Genomic DNA, 18,200 nt, shown 5'->3' on the forward strand with positions numbered 1-18,200 from the left:
CAAAGCAGGGCTGTTTGGTGGGTCTGCAGTGATCCCTTTGGGAATGGCTGTGCCCCAGGCCATCCCACATCTGATCCCAAAGGCAGAGCAGCCCGGGACACCCTGCAGGAAGCAGAGCCTCACGTGGCTCCAGCAGCGTGCCTGGAGCTGCAGGATGGAGCAGGGAAAGCTCTGGGAATCTCTGACAGGAACTTGCTCCCTTCCCAATTTAGAAACAGCAAAACACGGCGGCCTTGGGCAGAGAGGAAAGGGAGGGACGGGGACACTTCAGAGCCCCTCCTTCCTTCCACGGGGTTCAGATTTAAAGGTTTCTTTATATTTCTAAATCTTTATACATTCATAAATCTTATAAATCTTTATATTTATAAAGATTTTGTATCTTTATTTATATTATTTATGTATCTTTACATATATAATTTCTATTTCACGCATCCCCACAGTGCCAGGGTATTTTATTTGCAGGGTGTCCTGATGAAGGAAGGAATGAGGAATCTTCATGTTTTCATGTTGTCAGAAGGCTCATTTATTATTTTATGATACTGTATTATATTAAAGAATGCAGAAAAGATAAAAAGATAATAATGAAAGATAATGAAGATAATTATGAAATTATCTAAAAAGATAACAATGAAAACTTGTGACTCTCTCCAGAATCCCGATGCTGATTGGCCAATGAGTGAAAACAACTCACATCAGAAACTAATGAAACAACCACCTGTTGGTAAACAACCTCTAAACACATCCCAGACAAGTAAAACATAGAAGAATCAAATGAGATAATATTTGTTTCCCTTTTCTCTGAAGCTTTTCAGCTTCCCAGGAGAAAAATCCTGGGCAAAGGGATCTTTCAGAAAATGTGAATGCCACACCAGGGTACATCCCGCCCCTCTCCAACCCAACTGCACTTTGCTCCCCACAAATGGGAGGGATGGGTGTGAAACACCTGCACAACATCCAGGAAAAAAGCCAAATTCCTAAATGTAAAATACAAATTTCAAAAATTTGTAAATTTTTTTTTTCCTAAAAAAAAGGAGCCTGATGTGGTGTCTAACACAAGATACCACCTCTGGTTATGAACTCAGTGTTGGGGATTATTGTAGCTGCCACTTAACTTCACAACAGCAGCTTTAGCAGAATTATTAACTTAATTTCCTGCATCGACTGGGTAATTCAGAAGTGTCCCTAAGCAGGGCTGCTAAAATTTCAGAGCAATCTAATTACCCAGAAGGATTTAGTGGTAGAATTTAAACACCACACATAGACGAATAAAAAGGTTTTTCTACACCAGAACATAGCTTGCTTATATTTTTATGGATTTTAAAAATAGAAGTTATCTGGAAGTGTAAATGTGATGCATAACTCATTTTTTTTTGTGCAAGCATTCCGAATTTCATCACTACCCTCTCCTAGCTTAACAGAGAGAAAAACTGTACTGCAGTATTTTCCTGAGACAAAAACTCCAGCAAAGGAGTATTCTACAGCACAAAAAAAAACCCAAAAAAAAACCACCCTACAGTTATTTTTTTAAAGAACACATAAAGCAATAAAACCAATTTCCCAGGAGAGCAATTCTTCATTGCAGTCAACTTTCTGCTCTGATGAAAATAAGCAACATTATGACATTAATGTGTGAATTAAGACCAGTTTGGAAAGAGTTCCTAACATCCAAACAATCCTGGACTGAATCCAGAGAACTGCTGAAGTCAAATTTGTGGCAATAAATCGTATGGAAGGAAAAAAAATACTGGAGCAACCATTAAAAAAAAGTAGAAATGTGATATTTTAAAGACATTAACACACTAAAAAGTGCTCTAGGAGGAAACCTTTGGTTTTGACTCTTCCCTGAAAGCCAAGCACTGGGCTTTGGGGCACAAAGTGACAGCAAACAGGGGACAAAGGTGTGCAGAGCACAGAGCAGCTGTGTCCCAGTTTAACTGGAGGGCAGCTCTGCCCTGACACATCACCCAAAGCTGTGTCACTGCTTGAAACACATGAAAACCAACCAAGTACCTGTTCTGCTCCAAAAAACCAGATTATTGATCTCCTGGGGTGTCCTGAGCACGGCCCTCCAGCTGAGGATATTCTGGGATTATATTTATCATCCCTTGGAGGAAATCTTGAATGCAGCCATCAGTAAAATCATCTCAAGAGGGTCTGGGTGAGGCAGCTGAACTGCTGAGGTTTTTATAGGAAGAAAAAAACTGGGAGCCACAACAGAGAGGAGGCACAGCCCTGCACAGCCCCAGTCTTGCAACACAGATGGAATGATCCCCTCCTACCCTCAGGAAAAGATTAATGCAATAATCACTCCTTCCACAAGCACCTTGGCACTGCCTGGTTTCACAGGGTCCATCACCACCTTGGTGATTTCCACATGGTCCAGTTTTTCAACAGAAATCAGGCAAATATTGGCCACCGCAGAAATGAAATAAATTTTTCTTTTTAACAGAAAGTAAAATCTTTTCCCTACTCTGCGACCTTCCAAGGATTTCACAATGCCTTTCCAGCCTGAAGGGCTCTGTGGGAGGGGAAGATGGGGCCTGTGTCTTGCAGAAGAGGAAACTCAAAGCTCGGTGACAGTTTGTCCCCGTTACACCACAGTGACACAGCAAAGGCACCAGCAGAGACTGAGCCCTGCAGAGCCCCGTTTGGGCCATCCAAGAAGCTCCAGATGCTCTGCAGAGGTGCCTGTTGTACTCCTGAACCCACTGGAAATGTGGCCATGGAAAGCTGCTCTCGCCACAGTGCCATGGGAGCTCCCTGCTCCAGGGGTGCTGGGGTGGGGAATGCCAGAGCCTGAGGTGGATGAACAGAACTGATTACACAACCAGCAGTGTCATCTGCACAGCTGTTATTGTGCATGTTGCAGAGACATCTGGATTCCCAGTTAAGTGACTAATTGTGCTGTGATGGATTTCCCAGCTCCATTCTGCTCTGGGCAGTGCAGAACTGTCCCTGGGCACACCACGAGCCACTGCAGCCTCCCAGCTTCTGTTCAGGGATTGAAGGAATTCTCTTATTCCACCACCTTCAAACCTATCTCATTCTGCATATTCCAAGTGCTCCAGCCTCTCCTGCCCAGGTGTACCTGACCTGAATGAGCAGCACTTGGTACAAAACCTCTCCTCAAAGTCCTCCAGATTTCTGAGAGTCTGAATGAAATGTCACTCTAAAGAGCTGATAATCCTTTACAAAAGAAACAAATGTTTCCTCCTGCTGCTGCCCCTGCTTAAAGCCTCACTGTGTGCTGGCCTGTGAGAAAACTGCCTCCACCAGCAGCTTCTGATCTATTTTCTCTTGGAATCTCTAGACATGCAAATTCACATTCAGTGCTGGAGCCACAGAATCACAAATTAAAGTTAATGGGACAATTATTACTCATTTGCCTCGATTTCTTGTCTAGTCGCCACTACAGACCCACTCCCCACTGGTTTTCAGGAATCCTGACACATGTGGACAAACCACAATTTATCTCTGGTGAAAACAGGTAACTTGATCAAAAAGCATCAAAAAGGGATGAATTCCAGATCCCAGAATGGTTTGGGTTGGAAAGGACCTTTAAGATCATCCAGTTCCACCCCTGCAAGGCAAGGACACCTTCAACTGTCCCAGGTTGCTCCAAGCCCTGTCCAACCTTGGACACTTCCAGGGATGGGGCAGCCACAGCTGCTCTGGGCACCCTGGGAATAATTCCACCCTCAATGGGAATAATTCCTTCCTAATACCCCATCTAACCCTGTGAGAGCCAATCCCCCTTGTGCCTCTCCAGCTCTCCTGGAGCCCCCTTTGGGCACTGGAAGAGGCTCTAAGCTCTCCTTGGCTTAGTGGTGGCCATGGCAGTGTGGGGACAATGCCTGGATTTGAGCATCTTCAAGGTCAGCCCCATAGAGAAGATCCCCTGATCTCTGGGGACACAGCCCTGGTGTCACACAACAAGGTTTGCTCTGTGCCATGCAGGGAATGCTGCTCTTTGCCCAGCTCTTGTACAGAACCACACACAACTCCTCCTCATCCTCATCCCTCCTGTCACGGACACATCTTTTATGAAAAATCCTTTCTTCAGGATTTTTTCCTCCTGAGAAGCTGAGAGGCCTCAGGAACAAAATGTGAACAATGGTTATCTGCTGCTGTGGAATGCAACAGGTGGATCTGTGATTGGGCTCATGTGGTTGTTTCTAATTAATGGCCAATCACAGCCCAGCTGGCTCGGACAGAGAGTCCGAGCCACAAGCTTTTGTTATTCATTCTTTCTTTTTTTATTCTTAGCCAGCCTTCTGATGAAATCCTTTCTCCTATTCTTTTAGTATAATTTTAATATAATATATATCATAAAATAATAAATCAAGCCTTCTGAAACGTGGAGTCAACATTGTTGTCTCTTCTCTCATCCTAAGACCCCTGCGAACACGGTCACACCCCCCATATCTGTGGGCACAGGGGCTGTGCTCCCACACTCAGTGTTTAATTCATGCACCACAAGGTGAGGGAAGTGAACCCTTCCTGCCAGCATCACCCGTAGCCATGGCAACCACGGTGTCACTGCAGGGAGGGCAGAGCCACCTCCCATCCTGCCTGGAATTCTCTGAGCCCAACACGGCTCAGCCAGCGACCCCAGGGAGCCAGCAGCAGGCAGGTGATGGCTTTCTGCACACACCAGTGATGGTTTCAACTTTAAATTTGAATTCATCTCATTTTAATCCAATTTATAAATAGAACAGATGGCTTGGAATACACCTTGACTCAGCTACACAGAAAACAAAAAGGGAAAAAAAATTGGATATCAGAGTAACAGGAAAGGGAAGATGAGCTGGAGTTCTGTCTGCAGGAGCACTTTAGATCCCACCAAACTACACAAAAAAACCTAATCTTTTTTGCAAGACAGAATCGTGTTTCGGAAAAGTTTCCAACAAAAAGACTTCAAAAAGGATATTTAAAACGTCAGGAAAGTGGGAGGATGAATTACCTCAGAAATGGGCACACCCTCAAGCCTCTGCAGCAAAGATGCTCATTCTGTAGGACCCAAACTGATCAAGCACGTTTGGTTTTCCCTTCTCATTTCAGACACATTGCAAGAATCAGGGGGAGGCTCCAGTGGGGGTTAATTTTTGCATGTCACACAAGGGAATTGATGGAATATGCATTATATGTAACAGCTTTTACATTATATGGAAGGAAGAAGGAATAACATAGTGATACTTACTCCTGTACTGACAAGAGACAGCATAATTCTTTCATTTAAGGCTAATGTTTCTCCTTGCTTCATCTTGATTCTCTTCTTATCTAAACATTTCATTGCATACCTGAAAAAAAAAAATAACCATTCAGAAAAAGCACCAAAAATCTCCTCTGGCAGGACTATTCACTGGCAGCCAGGCCATGCACATTTACAAGATCCTGTAAGCAAGCTCTTGAAAGACTTAAACCCAGGACTAAAAAAACATCATTTCAGGCTAAACAGAAAACCTCCAAAATCTCCCAGAACTAACACATTTCCAGCAGAAGCCTCCTGACAGAGAAATGTGCTTTAACAAATAATTCCATGTCCAAACCATCGCAGTGAGATAGGAATTACACAACATATATTCATTTTCTCATACCTACAAGCAAGGATCTGCCTTAGGAATTAAATAACAGAAACTCTGTTATGGTACCATTTAATTCCAACAGTTTCAACTCTATCAGGAAAGCAATATCTTGAACACACACTGAGTTTTATATATATTTTTTTTTCTCCTTAATTTTCTTTCTACTCAGAAAAAGTCAGATACACACAAGAAAGCTTTTTTGGTCTTCTACCATCTGTGCTACACAAATTAATAAAATTTTGCTCACAAAGGATGTTACCCTAACAACCACCAAGCACAGGAGGATATGATCCAGGCTGGGTATTTTTCCAAGCTGATGGTGAGTTCATTAATAGATATCAGTGAGAAGGACATGTGTGCTCCTCCACAGAAGACTCCTAGACATGGACACTCATGGATTTTTAGGAAATTACCACATACAGCTTCAATGCCTATCCCCATCCAGCCTCAGAGCTTCAGCTTTTGGGAGCTCCAGTTCCCAAAAACAGCCACGTCATTCCTGACATCAATGTGTTGGGAGTGGGGGAGTGAGGGTGAATTTTAAGTTTGCAGACTGGGAATACATTCATATGTTCCTGCTGAGGAGTCTGTGAAAGGTGATAAAAAATAACCCCTGACCCTGCCCTGACCAGAGAGAGGCACTGGGGGTGTTCAAAGCTGATGGAAATCACAGAATGGTTTGGGTGAGAGGGGATCTTAAACCCATGGGCAGGGACACCTTCCACCATCCCAGGCTGCTCCAAGCCCCATCCAACCTGGCCTTGGACACTTCCAGGGATGGGACAGCCACAGCTGCTCTGGGAACCTGTCCCAAACCAAGTCTGCAGCTCTAAGTGCAGCAGAGGCAGCCGGCAGGGGATGGGAGCTGGGTTAGGGATGGGCTCACAGGTTTGGATCAAGAAAGAACTAAATCAAATCTCTACCCAGAAGCTGAACCTCATCTTAAGTTTTGCTTCAAATTTGAAAAAGAAGGTTGCTTTTCCCACATTTTGCTTCCCTTTGCTCTATTTATATCTAATAAAACCTGTCCTTGCTTTGCTTCACTTTTCCTGTCCTTCTCACTTCCCAAAGGTTTATCCACCTCCTGCCAGAGCCCTACTCAGACACTCAGACATGGAGATGGCTGGGACTCTGAGAACTGCCTGCTGAGCGTGCCTCAAGCTAAATAAAATGTTTATTTTTGTACATGGACAACTGAATGAACTGTACATGGACAAAAAGTACCAAAGCAAGAATAAAGCCAGCGTTGTTAGTAAGAGAATTAATATAAATACTTGAAGTCACTGTAGAAATACTGAATATAATAATAGCAACATTAAGATGTCTCCCACTTGTTAAGAGTCAGAAGTTTATTATTATCAAGGATGTCAGGCACACATAAATTCAAGAAGAGCCAGACACAGGGCACCTCACACATGCCCTGCTCACTTGGAAGGGAAATGTTTAAGGATGGGCTGTGGACTGAAATTGTTAGGAGAAAAGCAAAATGAAAGGCTGGGGTGTAAATAAAGAAATGGATTGATATTGAGAACAACTGGTTAAATCCATGGCCAGATGTTCACATCAGAACACAATGGGACAATGGTGCCTTGAAATGGAAATCTGATGATCGGGGGAGGTGTGTGAATGGTAAGATCACAAAAAGAATAAAAACCACCCAGGGCTGACCCTGGAGCTCCCACAGAGAGCTCTGGGAATCACAAGTCCAGCACTGGGATACCCCCTTCCAAATGGCAGCAGGGATCTCTGCTCTCACCACACATGGGGCAGGCACTGATGGAATTCCCCAAATTGGGAGCAGCACACTGGGAATGGGCTCTGGCATAGCCCTGAACTCTCCAGATTTGGGGACAGATTCCTGCAGCACACCTGGAGCAGGTGACACCTGAGCAGCTGCCATGGCTTCCACAGCAATATCCTCTGATCCAGGGAATTGTTGGAGCACACACCTGATTTTAAGACTTGTGCATTTTCCACTGGTTTTGATAGGACATTTCCACGTGCCCAGGAGCTGTGTGACACTGAGCCCCTGCGTGGCATGGAACAGCATCCACTGAGCCTGCAGTGAGCCAGGAATCAGAATTCTGGGGATGAAACCTCATCACAAAGAACTTGACAGCAATGTGATGCTGCTTCCCAGTGATTTGCTAAGAAATGATTGGAAGGATTTCCTCACTAGTCCAGAGTTTACAATCACCTCTGCCACAGAGTGGGTGATACTCACATTTTTCCAGTGTCTGCTTTTCTGCAGCCATACACTTCACCAAATCCCCCTCTTCCTATTATTCTATGTACACTAAAATCATTCATGGTCAGCTGCAAGTGGAAACAGAAACAACAAAACAAAACCTTCATTTTTCCAGCATTAAAAAAAAACTTACTGTGAAAACATCTAAATGATCCATGAATGTGTTGAGATCCTCAACTGTAATTCAACAGCATTTACTGTGTTGGAAAAAGAGCCCCTTATTGTTGATATTTCCATGTACTTGGAAGCACTACAGTGTGAAGTAGCACCAAGGGGAATGAGGCTGCTGTTCCCAAAATCTGCCAGTCTCACTCAGGGCTATTTTTGCAGCCCAAGTTGTCACACAGAAGTGCAGAGGGACGCAAAAGCTGAGGCCAAGGGAAAGGGGCTCAGAGGGTGCTGGGATCACAGACTGGAGTGGGAAAGGGAGGTGGACAGGGATTTGGGCTGGTAAAGAGCAGAAATTCTGGCACTTCAGCTCTTTCAGCCATTAAAAAAATCAAAATTCTGTTAGCTGAGGAAGGCAGAGGGGACGTCCAGACAGGAATCATCAGGGCTGTGCCTAAGAATAGCAGAGCAGTGACATCCACCACCCTCCTTAATGAGGCCTTTGCAGAACAGGATTCAAAACTGAACATTCTCTTTCCTGTATCAGCCTCTGACAAGATAAATATACTTGTGAGTACTTACATGAATATTTAGCTCTACATTTTTCCATTGACAAAATCTAGTAAACTTGTCACTGCAAAAGAAAAAAAAAAAAGTTTAAAAGTTGTCTGAGACTATTGTGTAGAGTATTACAGGAAATGTCAAGACTCTGATATTTAAAATCTAGTCTGAGCTAGGGCGTGGGGTGGTATTTAATAAATGACAGCCTTCCTTTCACCAACTGTAATCTTACCCCCACCAAGAAAAACAATTCCTAGGCAGAGCACACTCCATGTTCTACATCCTTGGGAGAGAAAGAGAGCAGATAACCTTACCCCTGGAAGTGCTCACTGTGTCCCCACAGCTCTCTTGCACGGTTTTCAATCATTCAAAGATGGTTTTCAATTTTTAAACAACTATGTTTGGAACTAACAAACATTTAAATTACATCAAGAGGAAGATAATTATTAAAAAAAAACATAGGCAGCTCGATTTATGTTAATGAACCTCCCTATACTCCAAGGAACATTTTAAACTCATTTTATCTTAAAATAGGGAAGACATCAGCAATACCACGGGCTTTGGGAAAAAATAATAAAATAGTTGCTTATTCCTACATGAATAATTAAGTATTTATTTTCAAAGTAAGAAATAACAGCTTTATGGAGGCATTTTTATAATTATCACAGAATGGCACCAAACCCGTTTAGAAAATGGATTTGGGTTTTGCTGGGGGGCAGCTGAGCTTTGCAGAGCCAGACACAGCAGCAGGAAAGGGCTGCTCTGCTGAGCCAGACTTGTGCCTTCAATTCTTTATTATACAGAATATCCCCAAAACCCCAATTCTGCCCTTTTTCAGCCCAAACTCCAACCTCTGTGTGCCCTGACTGAGAAATCCCTGAGCTTTTCAGCTGTTCCACTCACACATCCTGACTCTGATCAGGGTATCCCACAAAGCTGGGTTAATTTGATTAATCATGCAATAATACACATTTTTAGCCTTATTTACAGCAGTGCTGAAAGGACCTGACTTCCCACTACAGTAGGCAGGTAATTCAGGTAATATTCCATGTTCATACCTTTCCATAAATTTTTGAAATATTTTTCCTCGGAGACTATCGCAAATTTCTTCTATATATGGCTAAAAAGGGTGAGGAAACACAATTAGTATTTAAGCAGACAATAAATGACTTTTTTTCAGTCCCATCCAACACACAGAACTCTCATTGGCCCCACACAGATCCTGGATTGTCCTAAAGAAGCCTCAACAATGCATTTTAGCTTTATTTGGCTTTTGGAATCTGAGCAGGTGCCCTGAAGTCAAACACAAAATATTTTCATGAGCTAAAAAGGGGTGTGGGGGCAAAAAATTCTTCTTTCAAATGTATTTAACCAATAAATTGTCACCCCCGTGGAATCCAAAGCCCCCAGAGCTGCTTCCCCGTCTCTGTGGTGCTTCTCTCCTCCCTGTCCTTGCTGAGAGATCAGCACCTTGGAATCACAGGTGACTTTTTCCCTCCCCTGGGTGTGTCAGGGCCCAACCTCTCCCCAGGTAGGGCTGAGGCATCCCCCAGCACTGCAATCACCAACCCCCAGCTCATGGCAACAGCCATAACAGCTCAGAAGCACAGCAGACATCAGGCAGGGGCAACCTCCACATTTTTTCAGCATATAAAAATACATCAGATTTAGGTAAAAGACACTTAAGGCTTACAAACACCCCCATGATGGATTAAGACTATTTCTCCACTGCTGCAGCTCAGTTCACCCTGACAGGATTGAGCATCTTCCTGATGGAAAGTGATTTACTCTAAATCATTTAATGGCTCAAAATTACACAACTATAAAAACTCTTCTGTTCACACACCAAGGTATAGTTTGCTTTTCTAAATGCGCTTGAAAATATTACAGATAACAAGAGTAAATTGTAATTTTGACTTGGAAAAGCATTTCAATCCCACTTACAGCACAGACTATGTACCAGTCCCATTCATTCAGTCTCTTTAAAGAGTATTTAAAAAGTCACTTTCTGTCAGAGAAGCTGAATGTTCAGACTGTGAAAGCTCACCTGGAAAAGGCTGGCTGGCACTTGTTTCTTGGCTAAATGTGTTTGTACATGATCTACAGCTTGTTTTGAGAAAGGCTTTTGGAAAAGAAAAAGGAAGATTTCAAACAGTTGGAACTGTCAAGAGTTTCATTTCAGGTCAGAGCACTGTTGTTCTTTTCCCCACACAGAAACACCAACCCCAAGGGGAATCAATAGGGCCTCCCACAGGTATATTACAGTGAATATTGTGTGAAATGTGCAGAATGATCCAGTAACAGGATTATTCTGAAGCAGAAAAGCAGGAGAGGGGAAGATGAGGAGGAGGAAGGTAAAAATCAAAGGGGGTGATGATCCTCCTTTAACAAATCCATGAAAAATCCCATTTACAGGCACAGCTCCAGAGCCAGAAGCACTCATGAACATTTTACTAATAAAATAATGCATTTTGAGAGAAATAAAAAAAGAGAAAAGCTTAAACCCTCCACCCAAAGCATGATACCACACCTGCAAATCCTCCTTTCAAATCAGAGCACATGAAACTGTTAAGAACAGATCAATGGGCCCAAATTTCAGCTAGAAGAAATGTGTCTTCTCAGTGACTTTAGCCACATCTCTACACACACCTATATACAAATAAATCCATTTATTTCATCCTTTTGGAAACAGACATTTAGTCTAAAGAAACATAAACCAGAAAAATCTCCTGATACTTCCTTTGCGTGCCACTAAGTTTAATAAAAATTGCAGTACGCCTCAACTTTTACACCTCAATAAAAAAAAACAACACAAAAACATAAAAAGCAACATTCTGAATTTTGCCAAACCCAGATCCTGGATTTCAAAGGGAAATAATTCCTGCTGCCAGGAGTGGGGGGCAAAGGGCAGGATACCCACGTGGGAACAGGAGAGCAGCTCCTTCATGATGTAGGTGTCGTAGATCTGCCGGCTCCGCGACAGCCGCTCCTCCTCCGAGTCCAGCTTCTCGTACTCCTTGATCTGCAGCACAAAGCACACCCCACACATCCCCTTGTGATTTCTCACTCATTGGGTCAAAACAGGGCTTGGGTTGAAGTTTTATTTTATTGGTTTTTTTTATTGATGAAAAATCACCTGTGACAGCACAGTCGCGGCTGGCGTTTCCCTTTAATATTGGGATTTTTTTTCAGCCCTGGTACAGGTGCCCAGGGCATTGGTGGAGTCCCCATTCCTGCAGGGATTTAATAGGATGTGACACTTGGGGACATGCTCAGTGGTGGCCTTGGCAGTGCTGAGTGAACAGTGGGACTCAATGGGCTGAGAGGGCTCTTCCAACCAAAAATTCCCTGATCACAGCACATCTGGTACAGATGTCCAAGAAAGAATATAAAGCACATTTCAAAATGTTCACATAGTCCAGCTACACTGTGGATTTGAAGCCTAAAGGTGGCTAAAAGACAGTTTTACAAAACACATTGAGTTTCCTCAGGTGTGCTGTAGGAGATCAGTGTGTTCCAGGTGAAAGAACAGCAATCCCAGACAGTTCATTTGCAGAACAAAACCTGACAACCAGCTCCAGAACAGAAAATTCACCCCGTCCAAGGGTCCTCTGGAGCATATTCAGGGAAAGAGCTCTTCCAGAAACGACAAAATGTAAAAAAAAGATGCAAGGGGAAAGACTCAGCATTGGCTTTCTGGACCTTCCAGGAGAAACCCTGGGATCCAGATGCCTGGCAGTGAGCAGATCTGCTCTGTGCCACACAACCCCAGCAGTGCTTAGGTTGGGAAAAAACCTCCCAGATCATCAAATCCAATTATCAAGAGACAAACTGGAACCAACCTACCTCTGGAGGTGGAACATTAATTAAAGTCAGTATCTTTCTAGCTGTACTGCTGGTGTTTGCTGACATGATAAGGCACCAGTCCCACCCCGATCTGCCATCTGTGCTGCTTCCCCCTTGATACCAATTTATAATTAAAATGACTCAAAATGTCTTTGCCCAAGAAACACTTTTAATTAATGCAATGACACAAAATAATTAGCAGTACAGGAGGAAGCCTGATGGATATCTGATTGTCTTATTTGAGAACAACCTCCTATCCCTCAATGTTTGGTTGTTAAAGGACACAACTCCTCAGTCAGGGTTCAGGGGTTTCAGCAGAGCCCCCCAGAGATCAAAAGGATCTCCTCAAAAACTGGGATCAGAATGCATTTGTTTTCAAGTATTTAGAAGCTCTTTTTTTCCTTTTTTTTCCCAATTTTCCCCCTTTTTTCTTTTTAATTTCTTTTCTTTTCCTCCTGAAACTGATCGGGATGAATCACTCATCCTGTTAAATGCCTGATCGTGACTCCAGCTGCAGTGATATGAAATCCCTGGAGTACAGAGCTCTTCTACACCAAGCAATTTTTAATGTAGCAATGTACTCAGATTATTCTATGTGTAATAAATGCAGCAAGTAAATCAAATATATAAAAAAAGGAAAAGCTCCTGGATCCGGTATGTCACAGAGGAAAACACAATGAACCTCTCTTTAAATATCTTTAATGGGATTTTTCCAGAAGTACATGACAAAGCACTGAAATTCTTTTGAGGCAACATTTTGCTAATAACCTAAAAATACAATTTTGAATTGTTTCAGAGATAAAGAGGCAGCCAAAAATATCTTGCTAAATAATCTGGTACAACAGGCCTTTTCGGATTACTTATGACAGTGATATCTTCAGTGTATAAAGAGATGGAAATGATAGAAAAAGATTCTTTATTGACAGCAGGTATCTGATCTGAGTGGGGGAATGGATTCTTGCTGAGGACTGATCTCCAAATTGATACCAGCTGTTTGTGCTGATAGCAAGGATAAAAGTTAAATTCTCAGTTCATGAGTGAAGCAGCCAAGGCTATTCCAGCTCTAAATTAACCCTGAGCATCAGGTATGGGCAGGTCTGCCCTGAAATCAGCACCTGGGACAGGATTCACTGGGGCTTTATTCAGTGTCACAAATGTAACAGGGAATGAATGAATGAGTGGTGCCATGGAGCTCAGACCCTGCAGCAGCAGAAGCTGGAGAGGCCCAGGGCATTCCTTGGAATTATTGATCCTTTGGGATGTGCCCTGCACAGTGCCTGGCAGCTCCTTCACTGGCTATCTCCTGACAAGGGACACAGCTCCTCCATCTGTGTCCCCTCTGCCACAGCAGCTCCTGAACCATCTGAGCAGCTCCCACCCCTCATCCCTCCACAATCCCCCCCTGCTGGGGGGGAAAAACTGGTGAAAAACTGATTTTTCCACAGGTGAAAAACTGATGGGGAAAGACCTGAAGGATTTCAGTGTCACCCCAACACCAGCAAATTCATCCCAGATCCTCTTCTACCAGTCCTACACTGCTTCAATGTCCCTCTCCTTCCCTCTCAGCATTCCCTGATGGAGCAGGACAGCCTCACTGCCTGCACAGCCCCAAAGCTCCATCACCACCAGCACTTACCTCCTCATAGAACTTCAGCTGAGGGACAGCTTCATCGATCTCATTCATGCAATAGTCTTTAAAGAGCAAAAATCCTGGAAAGAAAGACAGAAAAATCAGAGAAATTTGTCTCATCACACTTGTAAAAAGGCTCATGAAACCACCTGAGTTCCACCACGGGCTGTATAAACCTGTGTGAGCATCCCCAGTTGCCAAAGTTTAGGATTCTGATTCCAGCTCTTCATTTCCAGCACAAAGGGATCCCAAGCCTGCCTCACCTCCCACAGGTGTATTAAACCCATTACTGCTTCCACCTGCTGAGGATTTTATCAGGCATTTCCATAATACACAAAAATATCCTGTTCCTCTTCACAGACCACATTTTCTTCTCTTTTTTTTCCCCCAGTAAAAACTAGACACTATTCACGTTTTGGGGGTTTTTTTTGTAGGAGATTTACCTACATTTCACTGATGAAGCACAACCTCTTCTGCACTCCCATTTCAGAATTACCGGTTCATGTTACCTCTAATGGGTTTTATTGCTCAATAAATTACATCAGGGTCTTTACAGTTCCTTTGCAAGTAATTTAGAGCATGACCCCAGCAGGCTGCAGATGAGAATCTTCCATTAGGAGCATTTTAATGCACTGTCACAAGCCTCATCCCATGGAAGCTCTGTCTTTCCCTGCCTCTGAGCTGGCACCTGCTACCCTGGAATTTCACACAGCAATCTGTGTCACAAATGTCCCCATCACTGCCAAACCCACCCAAAGTGCCCCATCTCCTCAGCCAGACCGTGCACCTCCACCTCTCCTTGCCAGCTTGGCTTTTTGAGGACAAAAAGTGAAATTTTGGGAGCCGATTCAAATTCCTTATTTCCCACATGACGGAACCAGCAGCAGCACGGAGCAGAATCCTGCTGAATGGACTGAACTTTTCTAGGACAATGAACCAAAGATTGGGTAATTAAGAGACTGAAGAGTGGCACAAACAGCTCTGAATGCAGTGAAAGAAAAATCCCTGGCCTGGTCCCAGCTCCTGGCTGGTGCCCAAAAAAACCCACAAACAACAAAAAAAAACACAACAATAAACCACAAAGACAACTGTGGGAGGAGTGTGAAAATATACCAACACACATTTCCAGCAGGGCCACGCCAAACATTCCAGCCCTGCTCAGTATTTTCCAAACTTTTTCAATTTAATTATGGCAGAGAAAGAAGAGGTTCCCAAGCCCATGGCACAGGGAACAATCAGAGGCTTATGCAGCCACAGGACATGGGCTGCTCCTCCCTGAGGCCTCTTGGCACTGCACTGCAAAAACCCAGATATACCCAAAATATACAGACTGAGAGCTCAGGCTGCTCAGCCTGGGGAAGGGAAGGTTGGGGAAAGACCTCGCAGCACATTCCAGGATCTGAAGGAGCTACAAAGAAGCTGGAGAGGGATTTTGCATCAGGAACTGGAGTGGCAGGACAAGGGGGAATGGCCTCAGACTGAAATGGACATTTAGGTGAGATACATGGAAGAAATCACTCCCTGTGAGGGTGCTGAAGCCCTGGCACAGGTTGCCCAGAGAAGCTGGGGCTGTCCCGCCCCTGGAAGTGTCCAAGACCAGGTTGGACAGGGCTTGGATCAATCTGGGATAGTAGAAGGTGCTCCTACCCATGGATGATCTTCAAGGTCCCCTCCAACCCAAACCATTCAGTGATTCTATAATTCAGACAAATCCAGTTAGAGCCTAATGTTCCCCAGACTGGAATTGTTTCTGTTTCGACCTCCCATTCTATCAACAGACCCTGCACTTCCCCTGCAGCACAAAGGAAATCTCCTCCTTTACTGCTGCTCTTGGGTTGAGTGAAAAACGATCAGCCAGAAACTGCAGCTCTCACATAATGGCACAACGAAGTGACAGATGCAGCATTGAGTAAGTGACAGGAGTTTTAAGAAGTTCAGGGGGAGCTGACGAGGAGCACAATAAGCACAGTTAACAGCACACAGAAAAATAAGCCCAGGAACAGAAAGCAGGAATTAATAAAATGATAGCGTTAAGTAACAGCTAAAAAGAACCAGCAATTATTTATGAAATAAAGATGCTGACAGCTTTGGCTTTAAAGATTCCTTCTGGTATAACTATATAATTTCTGCAACAACCAGATCACTGGTTGTTAAGGGAAAGGAAAAATATTTTTTAAGAGCTTCTTCTGGCAACACCAAAGTGATGGATGATATCAATAATACACACACAGAGTGTGAGGCAGCACCCAGCTCCTCTGGGCTCCAGCCTCTGGACAATCATCTTCCCCTCCAGCTTTGCATTTACAATCCCAAGACAAATTTGCCAAGTGCCATGAATTGCACTGACTCTAATTACCACGGCAAAATGCCTTTCAAGGAGGGATGAAGGCCACCTTTGAGGTTTGCAGAGGCTCACAAGCAGGAAGGGATGGGCTGGTGGGGAGAGCAGAATCAGGTCAGGCAGCTCAGCCATAACCAGGTACTCACAGAGCTCATCCCCAGCTGGACGAGGTCCCTGTCACAAGGAGGGGAACTAAGTTAACCCATCTCTTTAAAACAGAACATGAATGGTTACTTCAGTATTTATCCCAAATAATTGTGTTTTTCCAGCATGAGCACAGGAATTTTACATGAAATCCTGACTCTAATCAACAGCATCCCTCCACCCCTGGTTTTTGTCTCCAGAATTCAGCCCTTCCCACAGTCAAACAACACAAATGCTGCTGGTGAGCAGCCACACACTCCAGAGCCCTCATCATGTTTATGGCCTCAACTGGACCTTCTCCAGGAGCTCCCTGACTTTCTTGAGCAGTGGAGACCAGAACTGAACAGCACAGCCCAGATGTGGCCTCACTAGGGCCGCTCAGCAGGATTAAAGCCACCTTCTCATTTTCTGCTTCTGTGGCATTTTCCTGTCTCTGGCTCTGCCAAAGTCCCCCCAGGGCAGCAGCCACAGGGGCCAGCACTGGCCTCTGCCTCCTCCAGCAGCCTAAAGGTCACCTGCAGCCACAACACCACCTCCTCACCCCTGTCAGTCAGCTGAGAGCACGGAATGATAAATAAAATAAAACCGAACAACAACGAGGAACGCCACCATAAAACACTCGGGAGAAAATGACTTCTTCTAATTCTAACTGGAATTTTATGAGCATCAAGATTCAAGTGACCTTTTAACAGGAGTAAATAAAAATCTTATTAAAGCAAACAGGAGTGACTAGGTGAGAGAGCAGAGCTAAAAATAGCCACGTTTAGCCCCGATAGAAGCGTTCACAATGTCACTGATTGAAAGGAAGCTGCATCTATTTACAGCGGGCCTGAACGTGGTCCAAAACGCTGATGTAGCCACTTTCTAGTAGGCAAAATAGCAAATTAGAGAACAAAAATATCAAGCTGTTTCCAAATCCTCCCGAAACGTGCTGTGTATAAATACAGAACCCTGACAAACAAAGCAGCAGTGACATCTGCACCAGACACGGGCTCCTTTCCCGGGCAGGAAAAGCTCTGGGAATGTGGGATGGTGCTCAAGGCTGCCACACAGGCTCTGTCCCTGCTCAGGGCACTTGAAGGGCTCCCATCTCAGTCATTCCAAGATATGCCTCATGATCTTTCTTGCTTGGTGAGCTCGGATGACAGCAAGAAGCCACGGCCAGAGGGGATGTCTCACATGCTGCTCTCTGTACCTCCCCGCCAGGACACTGCACCAAGGTGGGCCAGGCTGGAAATCAGGAGGAATTTCTTCCCAAAAAGGGTGGTCAGGCATTGGAAGGGGCTGCCCAGGGGGGTTTGGAGTCCCCATCCCCGGAGGTGTCCAAGGAATTCCTGGATGTGGCGCTCAGTGGTGGCAATTTGGCACAGGTTGGACTCGATGGTTCTGGGAGGAATTTCCTGACCCAAATGATTTTGAGATTCTGGAGCATCTCCTCCCCAGGAATGTCTCCTATGTAGAGCTGCCACACCACAGTGACATTACAGCACAGCTGTGGGTGTGTTCAGCCTCCTGAAATAGCCCTCAGTGACCTCCAGATCCATCAGCACCAGGAACAGATCCGGGTCATAGACTCAAACACTGGGACAAAGTCACATAAAACCACATAAAACCTGTGATTCCCACCAGGCTGCAATTGTCACAGAACACCAGGCCAGGCTGAGACTCCTGTTCTGTGCAGTGCCCACACAGAGCTGACACAGCACAGAGCAATTCAGGCCACCTAAGAGCTCCACA

General features: G+C 44.4%; 1 protein-coding gene across 1 annotated transcript in view; it reads right to left on the bottom strand.

Annotated features, from left to right (window-relative positions):
• Positions 1-18,200, bottom strand: part of GRK3 (G protein-coupled receptor kinase 3) — a 61,463-nt gene that overhangs the window by 19,774 nt on the left and 23,489 nt on the right. The window contains exons 3-9 of the mRNA XM_066561956.1: positions 13,985-14,058; positions 11,423-11,524; positions 10,550-10,624; positions 9,561-9,622; positions 8,524-8,575; positions 7,810-7,901; positions 5,201-5,300 (exon numbers count right to left, since the gene is read on the bottom strand). Of these exons, the coding sequence (XP_066418053.1) occupies positions 5,201-5,300; positions 7,810-7,901; positions 8,524-8,575; positions 9,561-9,622; positions 10,550-10,624; positions 11,423-11,524; positions 13,985-14,058 (557 nt within the window). The remainder of the gene's footprint in view (positions 1-5,200; positions 5,301-7,809; positions 7,902-8,523; positions 8,576-9,560; positions 9,623-10,549; positions 10,625-11,422; positions 11,525-13,984; positions 14,059-18,200) is intronic.

Source organism: Molothrus aeneus, chromosome 18 (assembly GCF_037042795.1).
Source record: "Molothrus aeneus isolate 106 chromosome 18, BPBGC_Maene_1.0, whole genome shotgun sequence".
Lineage (NCBI taxonomy): Eukaryota > Metazoa > Chordata > Aves > Passeriformes > Icteridae > Molothrus > Molothrus aeneus.